Source organism: Taurulus bubalis (genome assembly GCF_910589615.1).
Source record: "Taurulus bubalis genome assembly, chromosome: 1".
NCBI lineage: Eukaryota > Metazoa > Chordata > Actinopteri > Perciformes > Cottidae > Taurulus > Taurulus bubalis.
The window spans coordinates 32,579,022-32,602,807 of record NC_136589.1 but is presented as its reverse complement, the minus strand read 5'-3'; the positions used below and the strand labels follow the sequence as shown (position 1 = coordinate 32,602,807).

Below are 23,786 nucleotides of genomic sequence, written 5' to 3'. Positions count from 1 at the left end.
CGAAGAGAACTGTGGCATGATTTTCAGGATAATTTAATTGTGAGATTACCAAGAAATTAATTTCTATTGAGTTATCGATATTGTGCCGGTTTGTGTACAGCAGGTGGAAAAGGGGAGATGTCAACTGACACAATTTCCTGATTGACACTGTTGGCAAACAGTGTAGTACGGTATTCTAGAGTACCCCTTTTCTGCCGCCTGATATCTGTTGATGTAATTAACTAGTTATTTCCTGCCATGGTACTTGTACCTCAGGGGGTGCTTCTGCATATACCAGGGGGTTCTTGAAAAGATTGTGAAGTCACTCAGCTAATATGTCAAATTGGGATTTGTTCCTGAGAAAATAGAATAACAAATGGCTGTGATGCTGATCTTTTTATATTGTCACATAGACTAATAGGTACATTATGTGCTACATAATTAGGACGTTTTTCACCGACCTGAATCAGTTCATACCTTCATACCATTTTATGTGGAAACTAACAAGCAAAAAAGCAACCAAAAAGAGCTACATGGTTAAAATGTCCAGATTCTGCCATTGTTTGTGGGTCGGTTGGACAAATACAAATTATGGGAACACTGTATTAAACCACAGAACATGCTCTTTTAGGTGTTGGTGCATTGTTGTGTTTTCTTGTTTTTCCAGCCAAAGCCAGTATTTAAAGCCCCGTTGAAGCCTTTGTTTGAGAGCTACTGTATGAGCACACTGCATATGTATACTTTAAAAGATGATCATGTGGCCAGTTGTGGACCCCCAGGGGTCTGTGGTTTAATGCATTCACTAGTGTAGGCTGGCACAGAGCTGTTTAACAGCTTAACAGATGGATCACTGTTCCTTGCTCTTTAATTAAGGATCAGTATTTAATGTCACTGAGGTCATGACTACTGATCCCAAAAGCTACAAAAAAATGAGATGATGCTTTCTGATGCTGAAACTACATTTATGTAAGAAGTTTATTTATCTTTATTTTTTTTAATTGTCACTGTGCTGTGCTGAGGGGATATGTTCTGCGTTGTTTTTCCCCTTGACTTTTAATCTCAGAACTAGCCTAGACCACTCTGATGTGGGTCCTATTGGGTATCATCTTCCGTTGAATAGTATAGTAAAATGTCTTGGGACAAAAGCCATACCAAAGAATCACATTTACATGTTCTTTCACCATTTATTAATTCACCAAATACAGTGAAAATGGCATCATAATATACAATGACTCATTCTTAGAATGTCATGACATTTTTGTTGCTTTTTTGCTTCATAAAACAATGTTTCATTATTGAAAATATTAATGTTTCATGCACGACAAACCATATCCAGTTTCTTTAAAATAATGGTACAAAATAATCAAAATTAAAAAACAAAAACTGTAATGTCCAAAATCGGTCAAATAACAACATGTTATTTGAAGATACTTGTAAACAGTGCAATATACTCTAAAACTGCCATTTTCTAACAAATTCATCAACGAAGCTCAAGTCACAGTATACGATTTCTTAATAATAGTTTAACATTGATGTGTGCAAAAACCCCAGACACATTCAGTTAGTCTTTAAAAAACGCCCGACCTCTGATATAGAATGAGACCAGTCCATTAAAATCTTAGCTTCGCCTCCATGAAGCCTAGTCTCATTCTGTATATCCTCTCTGAAGTAGAAATATTTTGTTGATGAATTGTAAGATGATAGACTAGCATATAATTTAAATAACAAATATTTAGATATAAAAATACAAATATGACTTTTGTTAAAAAGAAGCGTGCCAGGGTAAGAGTAGTGGCACCTACATTGGCACCGGAGTGAAAGTTCATGCAAATAGATGGAGAAAAAATGTATAGAGGGCGAAAGACGAATATTTGCAAAATTAAAATACCCAAATTAAGGAAAGAATATATTTTTTTCCATCGATTTCATGACTTTTGTTTAAAACATTTACTATATTCTCCACATCTATGCTGGCCTCTGTAGATATCGAAGTATTTGAAAATACCCAACAAAAAAAAGGAGAAGGAAAAAAGATATGTGCAGGTGTAAATCAGCTACATGAAGGTGCCATGCCGCACCTTTAACCACAGATGGGTAATGCAAGAAGAAGAAGAAGAAGAAGAAGTAGAAGAAGAAGAATGTAGCCTGTAGTTCAGGTTTAATCTGTGGCCTAATACTCTTTTAAAGGCCAAGAGCAAACAGGGCTTCTACTACAGAAAATATTAACATTGCACCATCCTCGAATATATGTTTGTACATACAATGGGTCTCCTCTAGTTAGCAGGCTCGAGAGTTTGGTTGGTCTGCTTTTAAAAAGCGATAGCAGCAACAGGAATGCATTGGACCAGTGCTGAAAGGACAGCTCCCTTGAATGCACCGCCGCTGACTGAATCAACAAAGCAAAGCCTAAAGGAGGGGGCAAGGGGGAGGGGGGCGTCTGAGAGCTTAGCCTACCTACTGTACTGTACAACTTATTGAAATAGGGCTGGGATTCAGCATCAGCCTCCAGTTGCAGTGTTTTGTTGCTTACAGCGCTGTTGGAAAGGAAAAATAGATGGTCGTGAAGTAATGACAAGTTCATCCATCATTAAAGTCAGCAGAGGTTGAGCGGTGTCCGCCATCTCAACATCTTGCTGCGCAGCAGTAGTTAAAATCGGGATTCGTTTGGAGAATTGCCAGCAATCCCATGAAAATTCTTGGTCTTTTCCAGAGTCTCTCTCCCTATCGCTTTTTCTTTCTTCGTCGCTTTCTTCAAGCCTTCTCCAGTCACCCCGTCTTCGCCCCTTTTTTCATTGCCTTCCGTCAGTCACACCATCCTCGCTTCGTGCCGTCGTTTTTCTCCTGCAATCCTCGAACATGCACAGCCGACAAGTGCTTCAAATCGGTGATCAAAATAAAAAGTCTGCAAGGCGTCGCTCACGTTTAAACACCGGGTGAAGACTTGTCTGTCATCCCCTGCAGGACCTCGTCTATTCGGTCGTCCTCGATGACCACTGTTGAGAGAGAGAGAGAGAGAGAGAGAGAGAGAGAGAGAGAGAGAGAGAGAGAGAGAGAGAGAGAGAGAGAGAAGGGAAGAGGATCAGTTATTGAGACCATGAGGGGAGCGATTACACAATGACATTTCTATAATATCCCATCCCATCGTGAGTTGTGAACATGAGTTGTGAGTATTGAAAGGTCAGTGGATTCTCATAGGGCCTATAGTGGAGTGGATATTTAGTGGACTAAATAACCCAAAGAAAGGAGAGAAAATGTAAGTGCAGTATGACTGCAGGTGAATAAATCCATTAATTCATTAAAGCACTATTGCAAATCCCCGACCTCGAGTACGCGCACTTGGGCAAAACGACTCATTCCCGATCATGGCGACGAGCCAGGCATTTTATCCTCACGCTATAACCCTATTGTTTTGGGCACAGCGGGGTGTGTCCTTACCCGAAGAGCACGTCTCGCGCATGCATGTAAACACTTCGAATGCGGTCGACAACCACAAACCCGCGGAAGTATGTATCCTCTATTGCATTTTCAAATATCAAAAGTGTGTTTAATATTGTCGAGACAACACAGTGAAATAAAAGGAATTATATAAATTACAATATAGAGCACCAAAAAGAACTCACGATGAGTCGCAAAATACATTGCCCATTTTCTATCACATAAATAACGATGTCCATATATCAGGTATAGACAACATGCCTCAATCCTTTATTTAACCATCCTTTACCTCGCTTGGCTCGGCCGATCTGTCCAAGCTTTGGGGGTCTTTTCGCCTGCGACGCAGAAAAAAAGGCGCTTGTGTCCTGCAGTCCGCAGCTATAGGACATCTGGCTGACCTCGCTATCTGCCCCGTAGCCGCTCATTTTCCCCTCGTTGTATGGCAGCACCTCGGACATTGTGGCACGACGGAGAAGGATCACCAGCGTGAATATGAAGGAGACACAAGTCTTCCTCTGCGACTTTATATGCTCAATGAAGCTGTTGATTCCCTTTTTTGTGTGCAAGCTGCAGCGGTTGTTAGTTTTCTCCTGCTGGGATCCTTTCTGAGTGTAACTCGATTTGGACGGGCGTTTGAGGTTCGGTTGTTGTTGTGGTCTCTTTGTGGTCTCTGGATGTGCTGCAGCTGCAGGGAGAGACGGCGTGTGAGTGAGAGAGAGAGAGAGGGAGAGTTGTGTTCGCCTGTGTTGCTGGCTGATGTCTGGTGAGGGAAGTGGGAGATCCCGGGATCATAAAGGAAACCCAGGCAGAACGGTGAAGTCATCCATCCGGGTTTGAAGCGCGCGTGTGTTGTGTGTGCATTTGTGTGCGCGCTCTCGTGCGCTTGTGCATGGCAGGGGACCCCGAGTGGTAGAGGAGCAAGAGGGACATCAGCAGGCGAGAGATGCAATTGCACAAGTGAAGCACCATCACTGAGGCAGGTTTGAGGCTTGGAGACGTTGGCTTTTCTTTTGGATATCTGAGGGAAATCCATCATTACATAGATACGTCTTGTGTTTCTGGTCAAATTAATAGTTAGAATTATGGGTCAGGGTAGTTTTATACTAAATATTCAAAATACTGGACACAATACAATGCTTTGAGAAGTATTTGAATACATCGATACTTCAACTTGTTTCCTTAATGTTTTCACCTAACTAGCATTAGTTAAGTAAAATGTTTAATGTGGGGCTTCTTCCACCAGTGTGAGGAGGCAGCATGCTCGCCAAGGCTATAACAGAGGCTGGGACAAAGGCATTACAGGGGCACTCAACTCTACTGATTATGCACTTACTGTAGAAAGGCCAGTTTACTCATGTTGAATATACAGTTAGTGTCTGGGGGAGCTTTCTAAAGTAAAATCACCCAGATGATGTCATCTTTGAGATACAACACTCTAAAATGAAGAATGGAGCTTAATTGATAGGCATATACCACGCAGAACGATTCTTACAAAAAAATATAATTGTTTCATAAAGGGAAATGTAGGATCCAAGTTGTTCGGAGTTTCCCCCATATGGAATAAAACTCAGCATTTGCTTCTTTGATTTTTACTCTTTTTTTTTTTAAATCTGCCTCTTTTTGAAAGTGAAATACTGAATCACTGGTCTGCCCCTTTAAGGGCTAGAGCAGCAAAACAAAGTACAAACACTAGACTCTAACATTCAATTTAATTCAATTCAATTCAGTTTATTTTATTTAGCTCAACATCCCAAATACAAATTTGCCTCGGAGGGCTTTACAATCTGTACACAACATCCCTGTCCCGGGACCTCACATCAGATCAGGAAAAACTCCCCCAAATAAAGATAGTAAAAACAATTTCACAGGGAAAAAAGGGAAGAAACCTGAGGGAGAGCAACAGAGGAGGATCCCTCGCCCCGGATGGACAGAAGCAATAGATGTCATGTGACCAGAATGAATAACGTAATGGAGTTACAGCACATTCAATGAATATGACAGAAATTAATCATATAATGAGTGGTAGGCATGGTCCACGATCCAGATTACCATGATCCATGTCAGCAGAAAGAGGTAGAAAGGAGGGGCATCAGCATAGCCATGGCAGGAGGCAGGACCGGTTCCAGACAGCCACAGTCCATGGAAACTTGAGGCGAGGAAGCACAGAGGCTCCCGAAAAAACAGTAGAGTTAGTAATGTGCATTGAAGAGACAATAATTTATTCAGAAGGAGAGAAAGAAGAGGAGAAGAGGAGAGAGGAGAGAAAGAAGGAACGAAGAGGAGAAGAGGAGCTCAGTGTATCCTAAGATGTCCCCCAGCAGTCTAGGCCTATAGCAGCATATCTAGGGGCTGGACCAGGGCAAACCTGAGCCAGCCCTAACTATAAACGCTATCAGAGGAAAGTCTTAAATCTAGGACTCTGGGAACCACAAGTAACCCCACATTCAGTGAGCGCAGCTCTAGTGGGCTAATATGGCACTATAAGCTCAAACATATGATCTATACATTATAATCATCTACTATATAAAAAGAAGCATGACAAAGAAAAATGATGATGACATTATATACATTATAGACATTCTACTAGAAATGCACACAATTATAAAAAACTAAAAACTACAGAATTATATAATATTTCCCTGGTTATGTGTAAGCAGAAAATATGTAAACAGCTCTATTCAGCACCATGGACAGAGCCAGTGTAATTTATACACTAGCTGCATTTGAAATTACGTCATTCTTCCTTGGCTTCTTTTTGTTGCAGTCTATGTTACAACACTCGTCCTTAGCATATGGTGTCTTACAAAAACTAAAATAATGAGCTGAACGAAAACCTATTTTTGGAGCAAACCTGTTTAATAAGTCGTGGCCAGCTGACCTATCTATAAACATGTTATAACATTTCCGTTGACGCAATGTTCCTCTGTTTTAGCAGCCAGTCTGCATAGCGGACCGGTAAGAGTGACCAGCTGACACTCTTTGAGATCAGTGTTGTTGGAAAGGCTCTTGAATCTCCTACGGGGATAAGATGTGTGGCGACTACAGAGTCAAAGCAAAGCCTGCTGGCTTGCTTTCCACATAAACATGGCTGATATAACCCCCTGTAAAACTCGATACTGATATGAATCCTGAGAGAATCTATGTTTACCACCAGTTTAAAAAACATTGGCTGCATGTTTTCTTTGGAGGCAGGTTCAACCCAAAGCGTCTATTTTCAGGCAGTACAAAAGGCAGTCACAGAACTCATTTGGTTTATCCAATTCAGTTTTTTTTCTCATGGATCCGCACTCAAGGCTATACATATGCATCAGAGATCATAAATCTGCCAACTTATCTAGATGTAATTCCCCAGGGGTTTAACTCACAAAGCTTCTCCTGTCCAATAAACTACATCCTCCAGCTGTCACGAGCAGAGCAGTTGATTCATGCATGGATTTCACATGATGTCATCGGTCGGCAACTTGCTGCCGCACATGGCACCAGGTGCTGATTCATGGTTATTATTTAGGGGAAAACATGCTTGCGTTATACCAACTGGAAGCCCTTTCTTTCATGCCCCTTCCCCTAATAATGCACCGCCTCGTACATAATGTTGAACCCAGCACGCTTGAGTGCACCAACTCCTCGTTTTGTCTGCCTCTGTTTAGTTCAATTGATCTTTCTTAGTCCACATGCTGTGATTTCTCCTCCTCTGTCCCCTTCTTTCTCTTTCTCCATCTCTGCCTCTTTAGCAGACATTCAGGCTCACTCAATCAATCCCATCATCTCTGACAGAGGCACCCACCCTTAAGAAGTGTGTGTGTGTGTGTGTGTGTGTGTGTGTGTGTGTGTGTGTGTGTGTGTGTGTGTGTGTGTGTGTGTGCTCTTGAAGCACTGCCTCCAATTATAAATGAATCACTATGCTGAGTCACTCACTCTCTACATCTCTCCCCTCGAGCAGACCGTGGCACCGTTGAAGACACACACATACACACACACACACACACACACACACACACACACACACACACACACACACACACACACACACACACACACACACACACTATGTTCCTCCTTGAGGCACACTAGCTGCGGAAAAAACCCAATAACAAGCCCGGATCAATTCCCTGTGTATCTCTTAGGATTTGTCTGTGTGTGTGTGTGTGTGTGTGTGGTGTGTGTGTGTGTGTGTGTGTGTGTGTGTGTGTGTGTGTGTGTGTGTGTGTGTGTGTGCGTGTGCGCCTGTCTGCAGGTGTATATTTGAGGAAAACTAAAAATATAAGTGAGAGAATAAAGCGAAAGAGGAGAGGCACACAGAACTTCTTCTTTGGATCAGTTAAAAACACAGCGGAGATAGATATGCTCACAGCTGTAGCTTGCAACATGCTGAAGCTTCACCGAAACCTCCAACTCCATCATCTCTCCAACAGAGAAACATCTCTCCAACAGAGAATTAAGCTGGGATCAAAGGTGAATGTTGTTTGGTAACATGTTGGTGTCTGTGATGTTATAGTCCTTCTATAGTATGAGGCCCTTGCAGGGACATACAATTTGGTAACATAAACTAACAACTAAGGAATAAAACAGTTGTTCAAACGTTTAAATATTGATTTCATGTTGAGAGAAAATGATGATTAATCATATTGGACATCATGCATCACAGGCAGTATTTCAACTACAATTAATATTACTGCAACTTTGTTGTACTTGAAAATACAAATTCTTCAGTACATTGTTTTGGAGTGTAAATCAATTTATTTAAGTTATTAGAATGCAACTTGCAGGTTTTGTAACAACACTATATTTGTCTGTTATTATTATTAGTTATTAGGCTGAGAAATCAGGAACCACGTGAGACATGTTTGCATTGCATTGAACATCGGAAACACAGTGGTTTAATAACAGAATTAAAAATATATATTATTTTACAGTTTACACAGAATAAATAATGTAATCATTGGTTTGTTAAATAATAATTTATTCAGTTGAAAACTAAAACGCATGCTGTTCACCAAGTGGAAAACTAATAAACTTAATGATTGAGAAAATGAAGTGTATTTGTTTTTTATGCCTAAAGAGGAATACAAACACTTATTGACACACCCACATATAATTATCACCGGACTCTGTAATTCCCCTCGATTGAGATGCTTCCATCCCAACGCAATATAGGTGACTACAATTGTGTTTGAGGTGCTCACACCACTAAACATTTCCATAAAACAGTAACAGTAACACCACTTTAATGTGACGTTGCTGTTAATTATGATTATGTCCCAGTTGTTAATGTCTTTATTATCCACAAACCTCACAGTCTCTGAGACTATTTTCAACTGAGGAAATCGTCCCAACGAACATGGTTGTATGTTATATGGATAGAGTAAACTAGACACTGATTCTGGAAAGATATTTTTTTCTGTTGGATTTCTAAAAATGTAATTTTTCAATGCTGTGGGCATCACAATCAAGACTCCATTCGCCTCCATTGTACTGGGTTGGCAGAAGAAAACTCAGAGAAAGCTTTCCTAAAACCAGAGCATGACAAAATCAAAACTATCTACATGGCTACCAGCAGAGATAAGTGAGGACATTTACCTTTTTTCCACTTGTGGGGATCTGTTTCCAGTATTGATGCACTAAGAACTGGAGTTTGGGTGAATGAGCTTTGTAAAAATGGTGCACTCTGCTCAAACTCACGGTCCAAATAGAAAAATCTTTAAAACTGACCAGTGTATATGTCCCTATGATACAATCCCTGTCTGCCTCTCCTCAGGGAAGGAGCGCTTGGTTTGTTTATGAGAGAAGAAGCACTGCAGTCACACTACTGTCACAAAGTAGGTCACTTATCCCACGTTTCACTGCATGCCCAAAGCAGATGGGTGACAGCGGTAATTGGCATCAGGGACTATAGCACGCTGTGATGGCTCTCTCTCCTGTGATACCGCATCTCTACCATTCCTCCTGCTGTCTGTTGAGTGTCTGCTAATGCCAAAGTCAAAAAAGACCCCTGCACCTCACCGAGGAGCACAAGCACATAAGGTCATGGTGTGTCAGGATTTATCAAAACATTTTTCTTTAGATGTGGAACTAGCTGTGGCTTTTTTTTTTTTTTACACTATTGTTTGTTGAATACAGCATTCATCTGCATCTGCAATAGTTTTGCTGAGCTTTTTTTAGATGCAAGGATTCTACAAGCAAAAAATGTATCTTAGTAAATGAATTAACACACCAAAAACAGGATAATACCACATATGTATATGTTGTACCACACAAATGAACTTGATCTTAAATAAATTGCTCCATCTGAATACATCATTTTAAACAAGACTTAATGGTCTGCGGCAATAGCAGCTCCATGAGGCTGTAGCCTACTTAAGCAAAGCAAATCAATGTGTTCAGCTAAATGTTAGAATTTGCTTGCTAACATTCTCATAATTACATGTTTAGCAGGTATGTTTGCCATGTTCACCACTTTATTATGTTAGCATGGTAACATTAACACAACGTGCAGCAAAGGCTTATGGGAAAGTCATTCATTTTGCTGCTATTTGAAAATACACAATATCAAAGTTTTGCACAAATTACAATTTTGACCTGATGAAGTCAGGGGATCAGCAAAGTTACTACAATGAGGGTCGCATGAATGTGTGCACCAAATTTTACGGCAATCCATACAATAGTTGTCAAAGAGTTTCACTCAAAATCAAAAATATGAGCATAGCGGTGGAGTTAGAGGTAAAGTCAGTGGATCACCAAAATCCTTAGGCTTCATCGTCTGGACACTTTGGATATCTGAACCCAGTTTCATGACAAGCCATCCAATGTAACATTTCACCAAAAAAATAAATGCCAGCCATGAACATCTATCCAAAATGTTAGAGCAATCCACAAAATAGTTGAGACATTTCAGTCTGGACCAAAGATTTGGACCAACAGAACAACCTTTCCATCCCTAAAACCTCCATGCGACCAGTTGACAACATTACAAGTCGTGATAATCGCTAGCCAAGCTAAAGCTGCCAGTGAATCCCTTTATTTAAAACTGGTACTCCGAATAAATAAGGTTTTGCCTAATTTAAGTACCCTCATCGCCACTAATAAGGATCAACACAAGCACAGACAATTAGAGAATAATCAAATCATCTGAATTGTTGGTCCGCTATCAGAATGGATTAAACAGGATATCCCAGCATACATTAATTGCATGTGACTTGGTAATCATCAACTGGAGCCAGTGTATTCCTTCACTGTCAGCCATGAGTGTGTATTTCACTACCACAAGCAAGTGAAGAAAGATGGAGACCTAGTGGTGGCACCAATCCTTTATTATAATTCAAATATACTGAAATAGGCTAAAATGAACGTAACAATATGCGTAACGATTGGCAATAGCAAAATAACATCAAAATGTATATTTTTATTTTCATTACGGTATTTTTGTAGCAGTCACTCTCTCTAAAGGCCCACGTGAGATTATTCCCATCACTCGTTTGCTGTTCTGTCTTTGTATTCTCCCAGTTATTAAATTAAACGAATCAAAAGCCACTGGTTTCCCCCCCATGCCCTCAGAGGTCTGCGAGTGCTACAGTAATAGTCTGTTCCTCGAGAGCCACAGCTGCCGCTCTGCTGAGAGCTCATGAAGAATGTGTACAAGTGAACCCTTATGACCGCTGAGGAAGATTCACAAGATCTTGTGTCTCCCACCTGCTTCTTTTTCACGCCCACTTAGCCTTATGTCGCACGCACACACACACACCTACAGGTTTTTCCCTTTCTGTTCAAAAGAATAAAAAACTGCCATTCTCCCCATCCTGTCGTTGCTTGTTAGAGATGACAGAAATAGTTAGCTTGATGACTCACTGCACCCAAGTCTTTACTGACACCAGGTGCTGTCAACAAGCATTTGTGCCATTGGAAAAATAAAAAAGACCCATCTTGAATTCACATCATCTTGAGAGTTCGGTGAAACGCATGAATCCATTCAGAGACAAACTCATTTCCTAATGTTTAAGGGGAGCCGCAGTCATTTTATGTAACAGCTGCATCTCAGATGTTGGTGGATCATTAAGAGATGGCAAATCTTGGATCCTTGAAGATCTTAACATACAGACTGAGCATGATGCTATTCAGATACATACAGTTCAACTGTCGAATACATCAGTTAAACTACAGATGAGAAGCAACATTTTCATGTATTGTGTCCACCTGATGAATGTGACCCCAATATTCACTCTCTTGAAGCTCAGTTTTTGGTCTTCACTAAGTCCTGAGGGAAATAAATTGTCCATATGTCTGACATTTGGTGCTATTTAGAAGGGTTGTATTCAAAGTACAGAAGCGCATCACATTCACAAAAAAAACAAATGTATATATATTATCTCATCAGAAAAGATCTCGTAATTAGGTTGTAGCTCGTTTTTTCCCCCGCTTACTAGTTATTGATCCGTGGTGTCTGAATCTGTGAATATCTTTCCAACTTTACCAAACTAGGATACTTTAACTTTTCTCATAATTATGAGATAAGATTTTATAATCACGGGATCTTTTCTTGAAATAACAAGATGGTATCTAATAATTACGAAGGCAATGCGCTTCAATATCAAAGGACTTAATTATTGTAATTATCTCAATATACAGTTTCTAATATGGAAGTGTGGGAGAAACCATAACATCCGGATGTGCTTTATTTATTTAGTTAATCTTCAGCAATGGCTGTTTCTTTCTCGAGATGAGCTTTTCATACGTTTTCCACTGCCTCTATTATTCTCATCCACCTGACGGAGCTGCTCACAAAGTTTTTGTTTTTATACTAGATTTTATTTCAAACCTACGTTCAGAATTCCTGCTTGCAGTATACGATTAAGCCCTCAGTAAATAATTTCCTCAGTCAATGAAACAGGGTCTAATAATACTATTATCAAAACCAAATAAGCATCGTTAAGTTATTGATAATTGGCGTGGCATTACATTACTGAACAATGATAATAACATTCTGGCTTCTGCTGTGACTAGATGGCTGAAAGGTTGGATGAATTATTAATGAATCTCAAAGTGTATTTATGCCAAGATGTCATTTTCTTTAATAATATTAGATTGGTCTTAGATTTGGTTAATGATAAAAATGTAATCTCTTCCAGGGAAATGTAAGTGTAAGAGCACCGGAGGTTGACGCTATACACTATTTGTTTGTAACATTAATGACGTTCCCTTGACTCTATCTGCTTTATCTAAAAGTAGGCTCATTGGGTTTACATTTTTTCAAAGAATTTGAAAATAAATGTGAAATTTGATTTCTAAATGATATTGGTTTTATTTACATTTTTACATCGCTGTCAAAGATACTGTAACCTAACTAGGCATTCAAATGTCTATATTTCCGTGTTTTGAGACAAATAAAAATAAAAGGAATTGCAGACATTTACTTAATGAATTAAGTAAATGTCCCCTTACTAAGAAGGGTTCTTCTTTAACTCATAGAAAGTGCGCAAACACTTTTATTCAAAATCCTATTGACCATATTCCTATGCAAATATAGGTGGTTATGTAAACAAATACAAATAGAAAATAATTGAACACTATCTTTCTGTTACATCCTCATCATTGTATAATTCCAAATTGCATTACGTTTTTACAATTTTTTTTTTACTTTGAAATATATTTAGTGCAATTTATATAATAATGAAAAACTGGAACATGTATGCTCCATGTAGCAACTGTATGTAAAAAAAACATGTTAAATAATAAAATAAAAGGAAGGATTAATTTTTGCTACTCATTGAATAGAGGGGCTGCAAGCAACGCTCAAGAGAAGAAAAAAGATCTGCGTTGCATTAAAAATGGGATGAACTTTTTGAATATCTTCTATTAGAACTGAAGCATGTTTCAGCCATCCATTTAACATGCTTGTCCTATAGGCAGCAAAAAGGCCCAAGCTCAGTTCAGACATGTGAATAGGAACTGTTGTACACCCTCATATTTTACTAACAGGATAGCATAGCCAAAAAGAATGTTCCACAATTCAGCAGATTTGGAATATAGACAAATAAGTGATGTTCTTCTACTAAGTTTCATAATATACATCATTCCATGAACTACTTCCACAGCCGTCAGTAGTTGATATGTTTTTGTTTTGGTTCATACAATCATGGTGTTTTGACACATTTCATTTCCCACATTTTAGTTTTTGTATGCCCTCAAATGCCGAACAGTGCAATGGTACCACCTGCTGGAGGACAGTTTTGGTGTAGCACCGATGTGGATGATAAAATATCCTCTCTGCAGGTTACTTCCTGTTAGATGGTGAAATCCATTTGGATGAATCACTGCGCTTGGAAATGTATTTTAGATGTTTATTTTTTCTTCCCCCCCCCGTCCCCCCCTCCATAGTTTTATATAGGGATATGAAATTGTAAATAACCATCTTTTTCTCAAAAGGCTAAAGAAAAACACCATGTTTTTGTAACAATGCCTTTATTTCAGATAATTTATGAGTGTTTTAAATGGTTCATTGCTATACTATGACATTTTTCAACACACTATAAACATGGACTTTATTTGTATATGTCATACTATGTCTTTTTTATAACTTTTTTCCTGTAATGACCTTTTGGACATATGATATACAATACTATGACGTTTTAGACACAATCTTCTGTCTTTTTTTAATGACATACTTTGCTTCTTTTTTTTTAAATCATAAAATACACATATGATCGTTTAATGCCAGAATATATTAGGATTTGAAAAACACAACTTTTAGGACTTTGGAAGCAAAAATGTAATCGCCAGAAGTAAAAAGCTGAAATTAGGCTATAAAAGGGACCACTCAATGTTCGCATGACTTCACGTCACCACCACTAAGCTAAAAGTGTGTTCTGAGTGATTATGTGTTGTAGTCTCATAATTGTTAGCAGCCTCTTTTATTAACCACTGTCCTTATGTCAGGCATATAACCAAAAAAAACATAAAAAAAGAAGAAAAAATGACTGAGACGAGGTAACCTTGAAGTGCAAAAATACTAACTTACATTACTTTTTAAGAACTCATTCCTGCAGCACCCTTCAGATAAACTGTACTGGGCAAATACAATGTACTGTTTGTCCCATACCCTCAGAGGTCTGCAAGTGCTACAGCAATACATAAAAAAAGCTACAGCTGCTTTTCTGATGATAGCTCATGAAAAATGTGTTAAAGTGAACCCATGTGAACCCGAGGAAGATTTATGAGATCTTGTGTCTCGCACCTGCTCCGCAACCCCCCGGAGCATAATACATTATTTCATGGTAGCTGCACACAGATCTGTACACTAAGACTACACGTTTAAGTTTAAGTAAGTTCCCTTTCTAAAACAAAGTGGGTGAGCAATTTAGCCAATTTATACATTGTGATAGTGATAGAAAGGGAAATACATTCCACAAATAATTCAAAGAGTGATGCTTTATTGAATTTGTTTCAACAAGGCAAAATCTGACCCACTTTCGTCAGTCGGTAGTGCATTAATTAACACTTAAGCAACGTCTTGGCAATAAGTATATATTTGCTTCATTAACTTTCAGTGACAATATTTGACTGAAAGTGGATGAAACAAAAGCGTAGTTTATTCTGACCAGGCTTGAATTATTTAGATACAAACACTTCCATCACAATGGCAACAGCCACATAAATGACCAGAATAAGGCACAGCAGAAACATCTCTGTTGCTTACACCTCAATTACACCTGTATTTCTCAAATACAATTACAGATAAAATACCTCACTAAAACTCTGCAGTGAACAAAGTTTGCACAATATTACAAAAACTTGAGTCATCTTTACAGTAAGAAGTTTTTTTTTAAGTTACCTATCCCCTTTTTAAAGGTTTAAGTGCAGCACAGTACAGTTTGTATGGTGGTGAATCTCCACTAAGGACATGTGATCACACAGGTGCCTCAGGCATGAAAGAGAGGCAGCACTCGAATGATGCTTTGTCTACATATCGGGCATCGGCGGTGTGGAAAAACCTGGAAGCAGCTGTGGCAGCAGCACACATGTCCACAGTCCAACAGAATACAGTCACGTGGCTGACTGAGGCAAATCACACAGGCATTTTCTATGAGCTCCTCTGCCCCATTTTGAGGAGTATCAGTGCCTGTTACTGAAGCACGTGCTCTTGAGCCTTCAGTCTGCAGTCTCTCAAATTCCCTCCTCTCCTGATCCCTCTCCCGGCGAACCTTTAGTACGTAGTAGTAGCGTCGGCCGACCCAGAGGAGTACTGCTGCCCCTGCCAAAGCAGAGGCAATGGCCAGCGCCTTCCACCAAAGAGCTGTGCTCTCTTGCTCTCCCAACAGGGTGTCAAAGTCTGTAATGCTCAAAAAGTACTGTGAGCCATCTGAAGGGGGTCGGAGATTCAGAGTCCCATCCATGTCCATTATCAACTCACCCACGCCAGTAAGAGTTGTGCCCACCTGGAAAAAGAGGGGATATTCATGAAATGTATCATTAAGATCAGTTTTTCCTAATATTTGCAAAAAAATTAGAGATGTTAACAAAGTTAGCATCTCATCTAACAACTGACTTTGAGCATGTCCTCGGTCTCCAGTTGCCCTTTGAGCTTCTCCCCACTGAGGTATTGTCCTATGATGTCACCCAAGCCGTAATTGACTTGGTGGAACTTCTCGTGGGTAGTCTCCATGTAAAGTCCGGAGGCCTGCAGAGGGCACAGGACTCTGACGGTGGTCTCATTTGATCCCACTAACACAAAGGGCACTGCATTCACTCTATGGTGCAAGACTCTTTCACTGTCCGTCCTGCAACATGGAAAGGGAGGAACATGAGGTCTTTTAGTCTACACGATCTAAAACTAAGTGGCATCACTTGAATATTATCAGATCGGGTTAACAGATAGCCTGCATTACAAACTGCTTTGTGGAATTTGAAAGCTGTGAAGGGTCCAAAACCAAGTCATCTTATAATCTTATATGGGATAACCATATTACCATTTTCTGACTTTTAAATGCATTTCCATCAACATCCAAGAAGTTATTACAAAAAATATTTCTGAAAGTGCCAGAAAAGGAAAAAGATATATAGTATGGTTACCTCATATTAGCCAGCACTCAGTAAAAACTCACAAATGCATAGGCTTATAATTAAGAGCAAAAATATACCATATTTCATGTGTACCTGATTTTAGAGCAGCAGGAATCTGATTTTATTTTCAACATTTATCATGTGGGGTGTCCTGATAGCCACATATTATTAAGTAACCAGTCTAAAAAAATCTCCTTGCCATGATAACTTATAGGGAAAGAATGCTTTTTCTACACCACAAACAGCAGAGAAGAAACGTTCACCTTTCAACCTATGAGGCCAGTTGAGATAAGTTTGTCTTCCTTCCTATATCTAGAGGTGACGTACTATTTAAGGTGCATACCACATAAGTGTAACATCCCTGGTTCTGGGAACCTTTGCTGCTTGTCATGCTCTTCTCTCTCTTTTATTTCCCTGTCAGCCTCTAAACTGTCCACTATCAAATAAAGGTAAAGATGAAGTATCATGCACGGTATCATAACAATGCTAGGTATTTTTGTCATGATAGAGTTCTCACCAAGTGCGTGAAAGGCTGTTCCACACCAGCCTGTGTTCTCTCAACATGAATTTCTGCAACACTCCGACAAATTCTTTTTGGAAGTGGCTTGTGAGAGGCTCACTTGCTGGTTGCACAGCACCTACAGTATGTACACATTTTAGAGAATAAGAGACAAGGACATTGAACCCATTTTTCCGTGTAAACAAACAGTTTTTGTTTGTTTTAGAAACAGTGACACCCTGTTTACCTTCAATGACAGCATACTGTAGACACGCTCCTGGAGTAACTTTCAAAATATCTTTGAGTTTTCCATCGATGGCGAAGTGTGGAGCATCCTGACAACATAACACACAGACTGTAGTACACATACTGTAGTAGACATAAAGAGGATTTCAAGCAGTGTGTGAAAACTAAAGATTGTTTACATGGTTTCACAACTAATCCCATCCTTCCCAATGGCTTTAACAGCATGAAAATGTCAAAATATAACAATATAAAGTTATGCAAGATCATATTGATTACACATGAACGTATGAAATACAACTAACATCAAGTTTGTCTAGTGTCCCCCGGCTCTTCCTATAGAGATAGTAACAGACGCCTGAGAGGGCAAGGCTGGCCCCAAGACAAGCTGCCTCTGTAATCTTCACAGGAAATCCATCCATTCCCTCTGAGCCTCCTGTCACTGCAAACCTGGAAGAAGGTTAAACAAAAGTATTGTTTCCTATCAATGATAACAAAAAGTGCATGTTGCTGCTGCACATGTTTAAAAAGGCTATGACTCAATGCAGTGTAAAAGTCTTATCTCAGTGGTGTAAAATTCTGCTAAACTGACAGCCCCTCAGAGAGCTTTAAATTGGTCATCATCATCAACTCAAATTGAAAACATGTAGGCTATTAGTTGAGGAACATGCAGACATCAAGTCTTACTTATATGATAAAAGGAACATGAGCAATGGCATCGCACAATGCAAGATGTCTTGTATTGTACAGCTAGAAATAAATAAAGGGAAATGATACAATGTCAAAATGTACACTTGGGTATCATGGAATTTTAATTTACTCCTTGCATTTATGAATTTGTCAGCTGCATATGTAGGATGCTTGAATAGAAATAACATATGTCAATAGATACTTAGCTCTGACTGGAAAATATGAGAGGCAAACTGGGACTAGGACTAGGACTTGGATACGTTTGGTTAACTGTTGGAGGACGGAACTTGCTAAAATAATAAATGAATTGAAATATAAATACATATGGCATTATAGGTACCAATGTACATGTATGTTGAATACTAGCTTTGGTATATCAAATGGCATACTCATATGTTTATCGAGTCATTTAGGTTGTGTATTTTTGATTTGAGAAGGTTCCGTCCTCCATAAACTATTACTTAACGCTACATATCTTACATAATGTCAGGGTGAAGGTAAGAAACACAGGCGAGCAACACATTGGCTGCTCTAGCGTTATAGCTTACATAACCACCATTAATATCTCAAACATTAGCGATAGCTCAACTAGCTTGATCTTTGCAGCAGCCCCAACATAAAGTCAACGATACTGCCTTTGTTAACTGTGCCATTAAAACACGCTACATTGTATATCATGTGACGTACCACTTGTCACGTAAAGTATTTGGTTTTGAAACATTGGTTAGCTAAAGTTAGCTGCTAGCGACTAACGCTATAAAGGAGCCAGGAGAAGAAGTAGTGACCTCTAACCTTTGTTTTAACAACATGAGCGTTATTCAACCATGTGAGCAACGGTCCTCGATGTACGAAGATGTAACTTATATGCCCTAACTGTCAAGTACCATGAATGATAAATTAGTCATTTGTTTTACCTGTCAGAGAAATCTCTCAAGCGGCTCTCAAGTTGGCATATTCGATTGAACGGAGTTGTTGTCCATGTCACGTGACGTAGGTGAAGGAAACATTGCGTGAATACGTTTCAATGCGCATGTCAGTTGCCGTTTCTCTCCCTCTCAGTCGCAACCACTGTGGTCGCTTCATACGCCGCCGAGATGGCAGGAGGTGTGCGAAAAAAATCTCCGGGATCCCCGTCAGCACTGTGGGGGAAAGTTCACACACTGTGGCAGGACAAACACATGGTCCTGTTCAAGACGGAGTACACGTTACTGGTCGTTTCCATTCTGTGGTTCCTGGAGATCGGGTTCAACGTGTGGGTCATACAGAAAGTAGCATGTAAGTAGCTGCGCGGCTAGTTAGCATGCTATGCTGCTCTGTCATGTTTCTGAACGGATCTGCACGCTAAGTAGCTAGCAATAGCAAACCTACTAACTTACTCTGCCACCTGTCAAACGGAATTTTCTGCCCTTGCGTGACCACATACGATCCTCTGTTCTGTTTTAGTGATTTCAGCAACTGCTAGCAGAAACGTTATGAAGCTAAACATACTACTTTCAATGATAATAACGTTTAATCTGAATTTGCAGAATTATGGTAATGGTAATGCACACTGACAGCATACATTACCTCGTATATTCCAAGCATTATTTGTAACGCTACGTATGTCTTTGTTTATTTTGACAAATACACTTCTTTGTCTGATATGAGGCTGTACATCTAAATAATGTAATAGGTAATTCATATAATCAATAAATTATGTATTTTAAAATGTCAATACTGATCCAAATCTTCAAAAGCCGAGTTAAGGTCTTCAGTTTTCGTGGCTTGTCCCATCAACAGCTCAGAACCTAAAGCTATTCAATTCACAATGGTATAAAACAAGCGATTTAATAAAAACTGCAAATGTTCACAGTTGGGAAAATGGAGCCAGTGAATTTGTTACTTTTTCTACTTGATAACTAACTAGAATGATATCTTAGATACAAAATAACGAACTGATCAATCGACTAATCCTTTCAGCTCTAGAGACCTTGTCCATAGTCATGCTGAGACAGTTAATGGATCAACATTGGTTTGAAAGACAAAAGCATATGATATTGATGAAGCGTTTTAGTCGATTATGAACCAACAATTTGCAGCTTCACAAATGCAACGCGCTGGTTTTCAGAGGTTCCATATCAAAAGAAGAAGACTTCGGGTTTTTGGATGTCAAATAACTAGTTATAGGACACAACTTTGGACCAAGAGTTTTGATGGGCATTTGTCATATAAAAAAAAGAGACTTCTATTTAGTTGAGAAAATATAATATTGTGTATATATATATAACAACACTGCACTGACCGTAACCTTCTCAATCACTGATTCTGTCTCTTTACCGCAGACACCGAGATAGACTGGAAAGCCTACATGGATGAAGTAGAGGGAGTCATCAATGGCACCTACGACTACACCAAGCTTAAAGGAGACACCGGCCCGTTGGTGTGAGTTTTAGCGTTTTTGTGATTGAGGTCTCTCTATCTTGTAGTTAGACGTGGTTTTCAGTGTAGGATAAATTAGCACCTTGTTGTTGCAGGTACCCGGCTGGCTTTGTCTACATCTTCACAGCTCTCTACTACATTACCAGCCGTGGGGTGAACATCCGTCTGGCCCAGTACATATTTGCTGCTTTCTACCTCATCACACTGCTGCTCGTCTTCAGGATATACCACCGCACTAAGAAGGTCAGTCTGTGTAACAAAAGCCTCAGTTACCATGATGCCCGATTCAATTTTCTCCAATACATCACTAATCGGTAGTGTTCAGCTCTTGAGGCCATTGAGTAAGCATGAAACTATGTTCTCTGAGTCTATAATGTATGCCAAATTCCAATAGTTTCTTGTTAAAACACCAATGAGTGTAATTTCAATTTATAGCCATAATTTTGTTAATTTTTTTTTTTTTCCAGGTTCCTCCCTATGTGTTCTTCTTTGTGTGCTGTGCTTCTTATCGGATACACTCTATCTTTGTGCTGCGTCTCTTTAATGATCCTGTGGCCATGATGCTGCTGTTTGCAGCTGTCAACCTCTTCATGGATGGATACTGGACTCTGGGCTGCGGCCTTTATAGGCAAGTGTGAACTCCTTAACAGCACAATGCAGCTTTTCATGTGATGGCTTTCTGTGGAGGAATATGTATCAGGTGTTATAGGTATCTTTGTAAATCTTCATACATAGATAGTTATTATTTGCCATGCATTGCACAATGAAATAACAACTCACTCTTCTTCTCTTTCTGACAGTTTAGCAGTGTCTGTGAAAATGAATGTGCTCCTGTTTGCTCCGGGACTACTTTTGCTCCTCCTATCTGAGTTTGGTCTAATCAGGACAATTCCCAAACTTCTTCTGTGTGCAGGCATACAGGTAAAAGATGACCGAGGACATACAACCAGGAATAGTTTAACTGGCTTATTTTTTTTTTTTTTAACAATACTGCCAAGCATCATCTCTAAATGAGTCTTGTCTTAATATTACAGCTTTTGCTAGGTTTGCCTTTCCTCCTGGAGAATCCCATGGGTTATTTGAGCCAGGCGTTTGATCTTGGCCGTCAGTTTATGTTCAAGTGGACGGTCAACTGGCGCTTCCTGCCAGAATGGCTGTTCTTAAATCGGTACTTCCACTTACTCCTGCTGGCTGTCCACCTGCTAATCCTGCTGCTCTTTGTTCTCCGCCGTTGGAAGAGGTGAGAGACACTTTGACTGTGCCAACGTTACTGTTGGCATTCTAGTTTGACTTGAGCTGGAATAAATAAAATAATATAATCCTTTATTAGTCTTGAATAATAAATCTCAGGGGGATGAGTGGTCGTCCCGCAACCACAAGGTAGCCGGTTCGATCCCCAGTCCCCTATAGTTCACATGTCGAAGTGTCCCTGAGCAAGACACTTAACCCCTAGCTGCTCCCCGGGCGCCTCACAGGGCAGCCTACTGCCCCTTAACCAAGGATGGGTCAAATGCAGAGAAGAATTTCCCCGAGGGGATTAATAAAGGATCATTTATTTCTTTCTCATTAATATATTTTTGCCATAGAGGTGGAATTACATTTTTTATTTTGATTAAATGTAACTATTTTCTCTCTTACAAGGCCAGGAGAAAGCATCTTCGAACTCCTCAAGGAGCCAAGCAAGAGGAAGACACCTGCTCAGAAAATCACTGTTGATCATATCCTTTTGTTCCATTTTAATCTAGTCCGATATTGTTCTTAGAAAACAAATTTGCATGGTTAGGAACACGATAACCTTTACTGCTATGTGTCAAATATGAATTGTCTCTACTTGTCTACATGATATTGGTCAGAGTAAATTAATGATGTTTTAGTATTCTCTGACGTTTGTATCAAACCTTAACAGAAACTCACTGATGGTGCTCATTCTGTTCAGCTCTAACTTCATTGGCATGTGCTTCAGTCGTTCGTTGCACTACCAGTTCTACGTCTGGTACTTCCACACGCTGCCTTACCTGCTCTGGAGTGGAGGAGTCGAGAAGCTGGCCCACTTGCTCAGGTAAAAAGGCGTCGTAATACCAAACTAAGTTATATTTTGGATTAGTTTTAGACCTACAACATAGCACATCACCAAACGCTCGTTCAAATGTTAATGCTGTATTGTTTTCTCCTTTTGTTCAGAGTTCTTATCCTGGGTCTGATCGAGCTTTCGTGGAATACCTACCCCTCTACAAGTGGCAGCTCAGCCGCCCTCCATGTCTGTCATCTCATCATCCTCCTCTGTCTGTGGATGGCTCCACCGCTGCCTTCCGCCCCAGCAGAAACACAAGAACATACACCCGTCAAGGACAAACGCCAGTGAGCCACAGCCTGATTGGACCAGACATCATATTTAAGTCTAATCAGCTGCTGAATAGCCTCCACCACCCTCTTTTTGTTGAGCCTCACACCATGCGTGAGTGAGGTCACTGGATAGACTGTTTTATAAGTGAATTCAAGGAGCCATGTAATGCTTCACATCTCAGCTAACTACTTAAAGTGAAGGAAGATAATGTGTGGGTGCAGTCTGCAGAGAGATACCTACACAATGAAGTAGTCCCTTGCAGTTTAAGATATAAAAAGAGAAAGAAAATAGGGATTCTCAGGTTTCATATTTAGATACAAGAGTGGAGTAGAGTGCTAAGAGGAAATTGTGAATTTCAACAGGTCAATCCATGTTTTCCTTTACTTGATAGTCTGATATTATACGAAATTATGAAGATATTATACATAACTTGAACGTAGCATCAAAAGCTTTGCATTAATTGCAATCAGGCAGTCGGCTGCAGCATTTCAACAGTAGTTGCAGTATTCTTCAGTACAAGGTCAAAAATATTTTCCAGTAGTTGTATAATTTTACACAAATGTGTAAAACTAAGCTGTAGACAATCATGGCTATTTGTCTGTCTGATTTTGTTTCATAATGGTTCATCTTCTGTTGTGAGTGGCTCACTTCACCGAGTAAATTTAATGTGAAAATATGGCTGACTGGGAAAGCAAATACATGACATTTTATATTAAATGGAGATGCCACTTAACCTTGAGGTTTTTTCTTCTTTCATGTATTTTTTTTGTTACACATTACAACAAATGTACTATGTTTTTAAAATGTATTTTCCCAACATTCATTTCATTATTTAAAGTAAGATGTCATTATTGTATCAAATAATCATCCTGCTAATCAACATCATTCTCATTCAACACTGACTGATTATACATTTGGCAAAGTAACTCACTACATGTAGACTACAAAAAGCCCATTCAGATGGTCAAGGCATTGTTGTGATTGCATAAAGCAATATACAGATTTAGGATAAAAGGCCACTTGGTCTATGTCAGTTGAGGGTGTTCCTTTGACAAATATAAAGAATTGTTAAAAACAAATTGTCATGTACAACTTAATATTAGAATGAACTTGGCACTAGGTTATGGT

General features: G+C 39.5%; 3 protein-coding genes across 3 annotated transcripts; 1 reads left to right on the top strand and 2 right to left on the bottom strand.

Moving 5' to 3' along the window:
• Window positions 1-1,149: 1,149 nt before the first annotated feature.
• camk2n2a (calcium/calmodulin-dependent protein kinase II inhibitor 2a) lies at window positions 1,150-4,076 on the bottom strand. Its single transcript, XM_079231386.1, has 2 exons — window positions 3,704-4,076; window positions 1,150-2,972 (listed from the first exon to the last, which is right to left on the bottom strand). Exons 1-2 carry the CDS (start codon window positions 3,870-3,872, stop codon window positions 2,902-2,904), a joined length of 240 nt encoding a protein of 79 aa, XP_079087512.1. The 5' UTR covers window positions 3,873-4,076; the 3' UTR covers window positions 1,150-2,901.
• Window positions 4,077-14,842: 10,766 nt separating this feature from the next.
• Window positions 14,843-18,885, bottom strand: mul2 (mitochondrial E3 ubiquitin protein ligase 2). Its single transcript, XM_079232680.1, has 6 exons — window positions 18,811-18,885; window positions 17,512-17,656; window positions 17,211-17,298; window positions 16,982-17,102; window positions 15,950-16,181; window positions 14,843-15,839 (listed from the first exon to the last, which is right to left on the bottom strand). Exons 2-6 carry the CDS (start codon window positions 17,626-17,628, stop codon window positions 15,324-15,326), a joined length of 1,074 nt encoding a protein of 357 aa, XP_079088806.1. The 5' UTR covers window positions 17,629-17,656; window positions 18,811-18,885; the 3' UTR covers window positions 14,843-15,323.
• Window positions 18,886-18,984: 99 nt separating this feature from the next.
• Window positions 18,985-23,391, top strand: alg3 (ALG3 alpha-1,3- mannosyltransferase). Its single transcript, XM_079232505.1, has 9 exons — window positions 18,985-19,171; window positions 20,218-20,317; window positions 20,410-20,557; window positions 20,782-20,948; window positions 21,115-21,235; window positions 21,349-21,554; window positions 21,956-22,042; window positions 22,221-22,373; window positions 22,496-23,391. The coding sequence occupies exons 1-9, from the start codon at window positions 18,991-18,993 to the stop codon at window positions 22,674-22,676; spliced, it is 1,344 nt and encodes a 447-aa protein (XP_079088631.1). The 5' UTR covers window positions 18,985-18,990; the 3' UTR covers window positions 22,677-23,391.
• The last annotated feature ends 395 nt before the right edge of the window (window positions 23,392-23,786 follow it).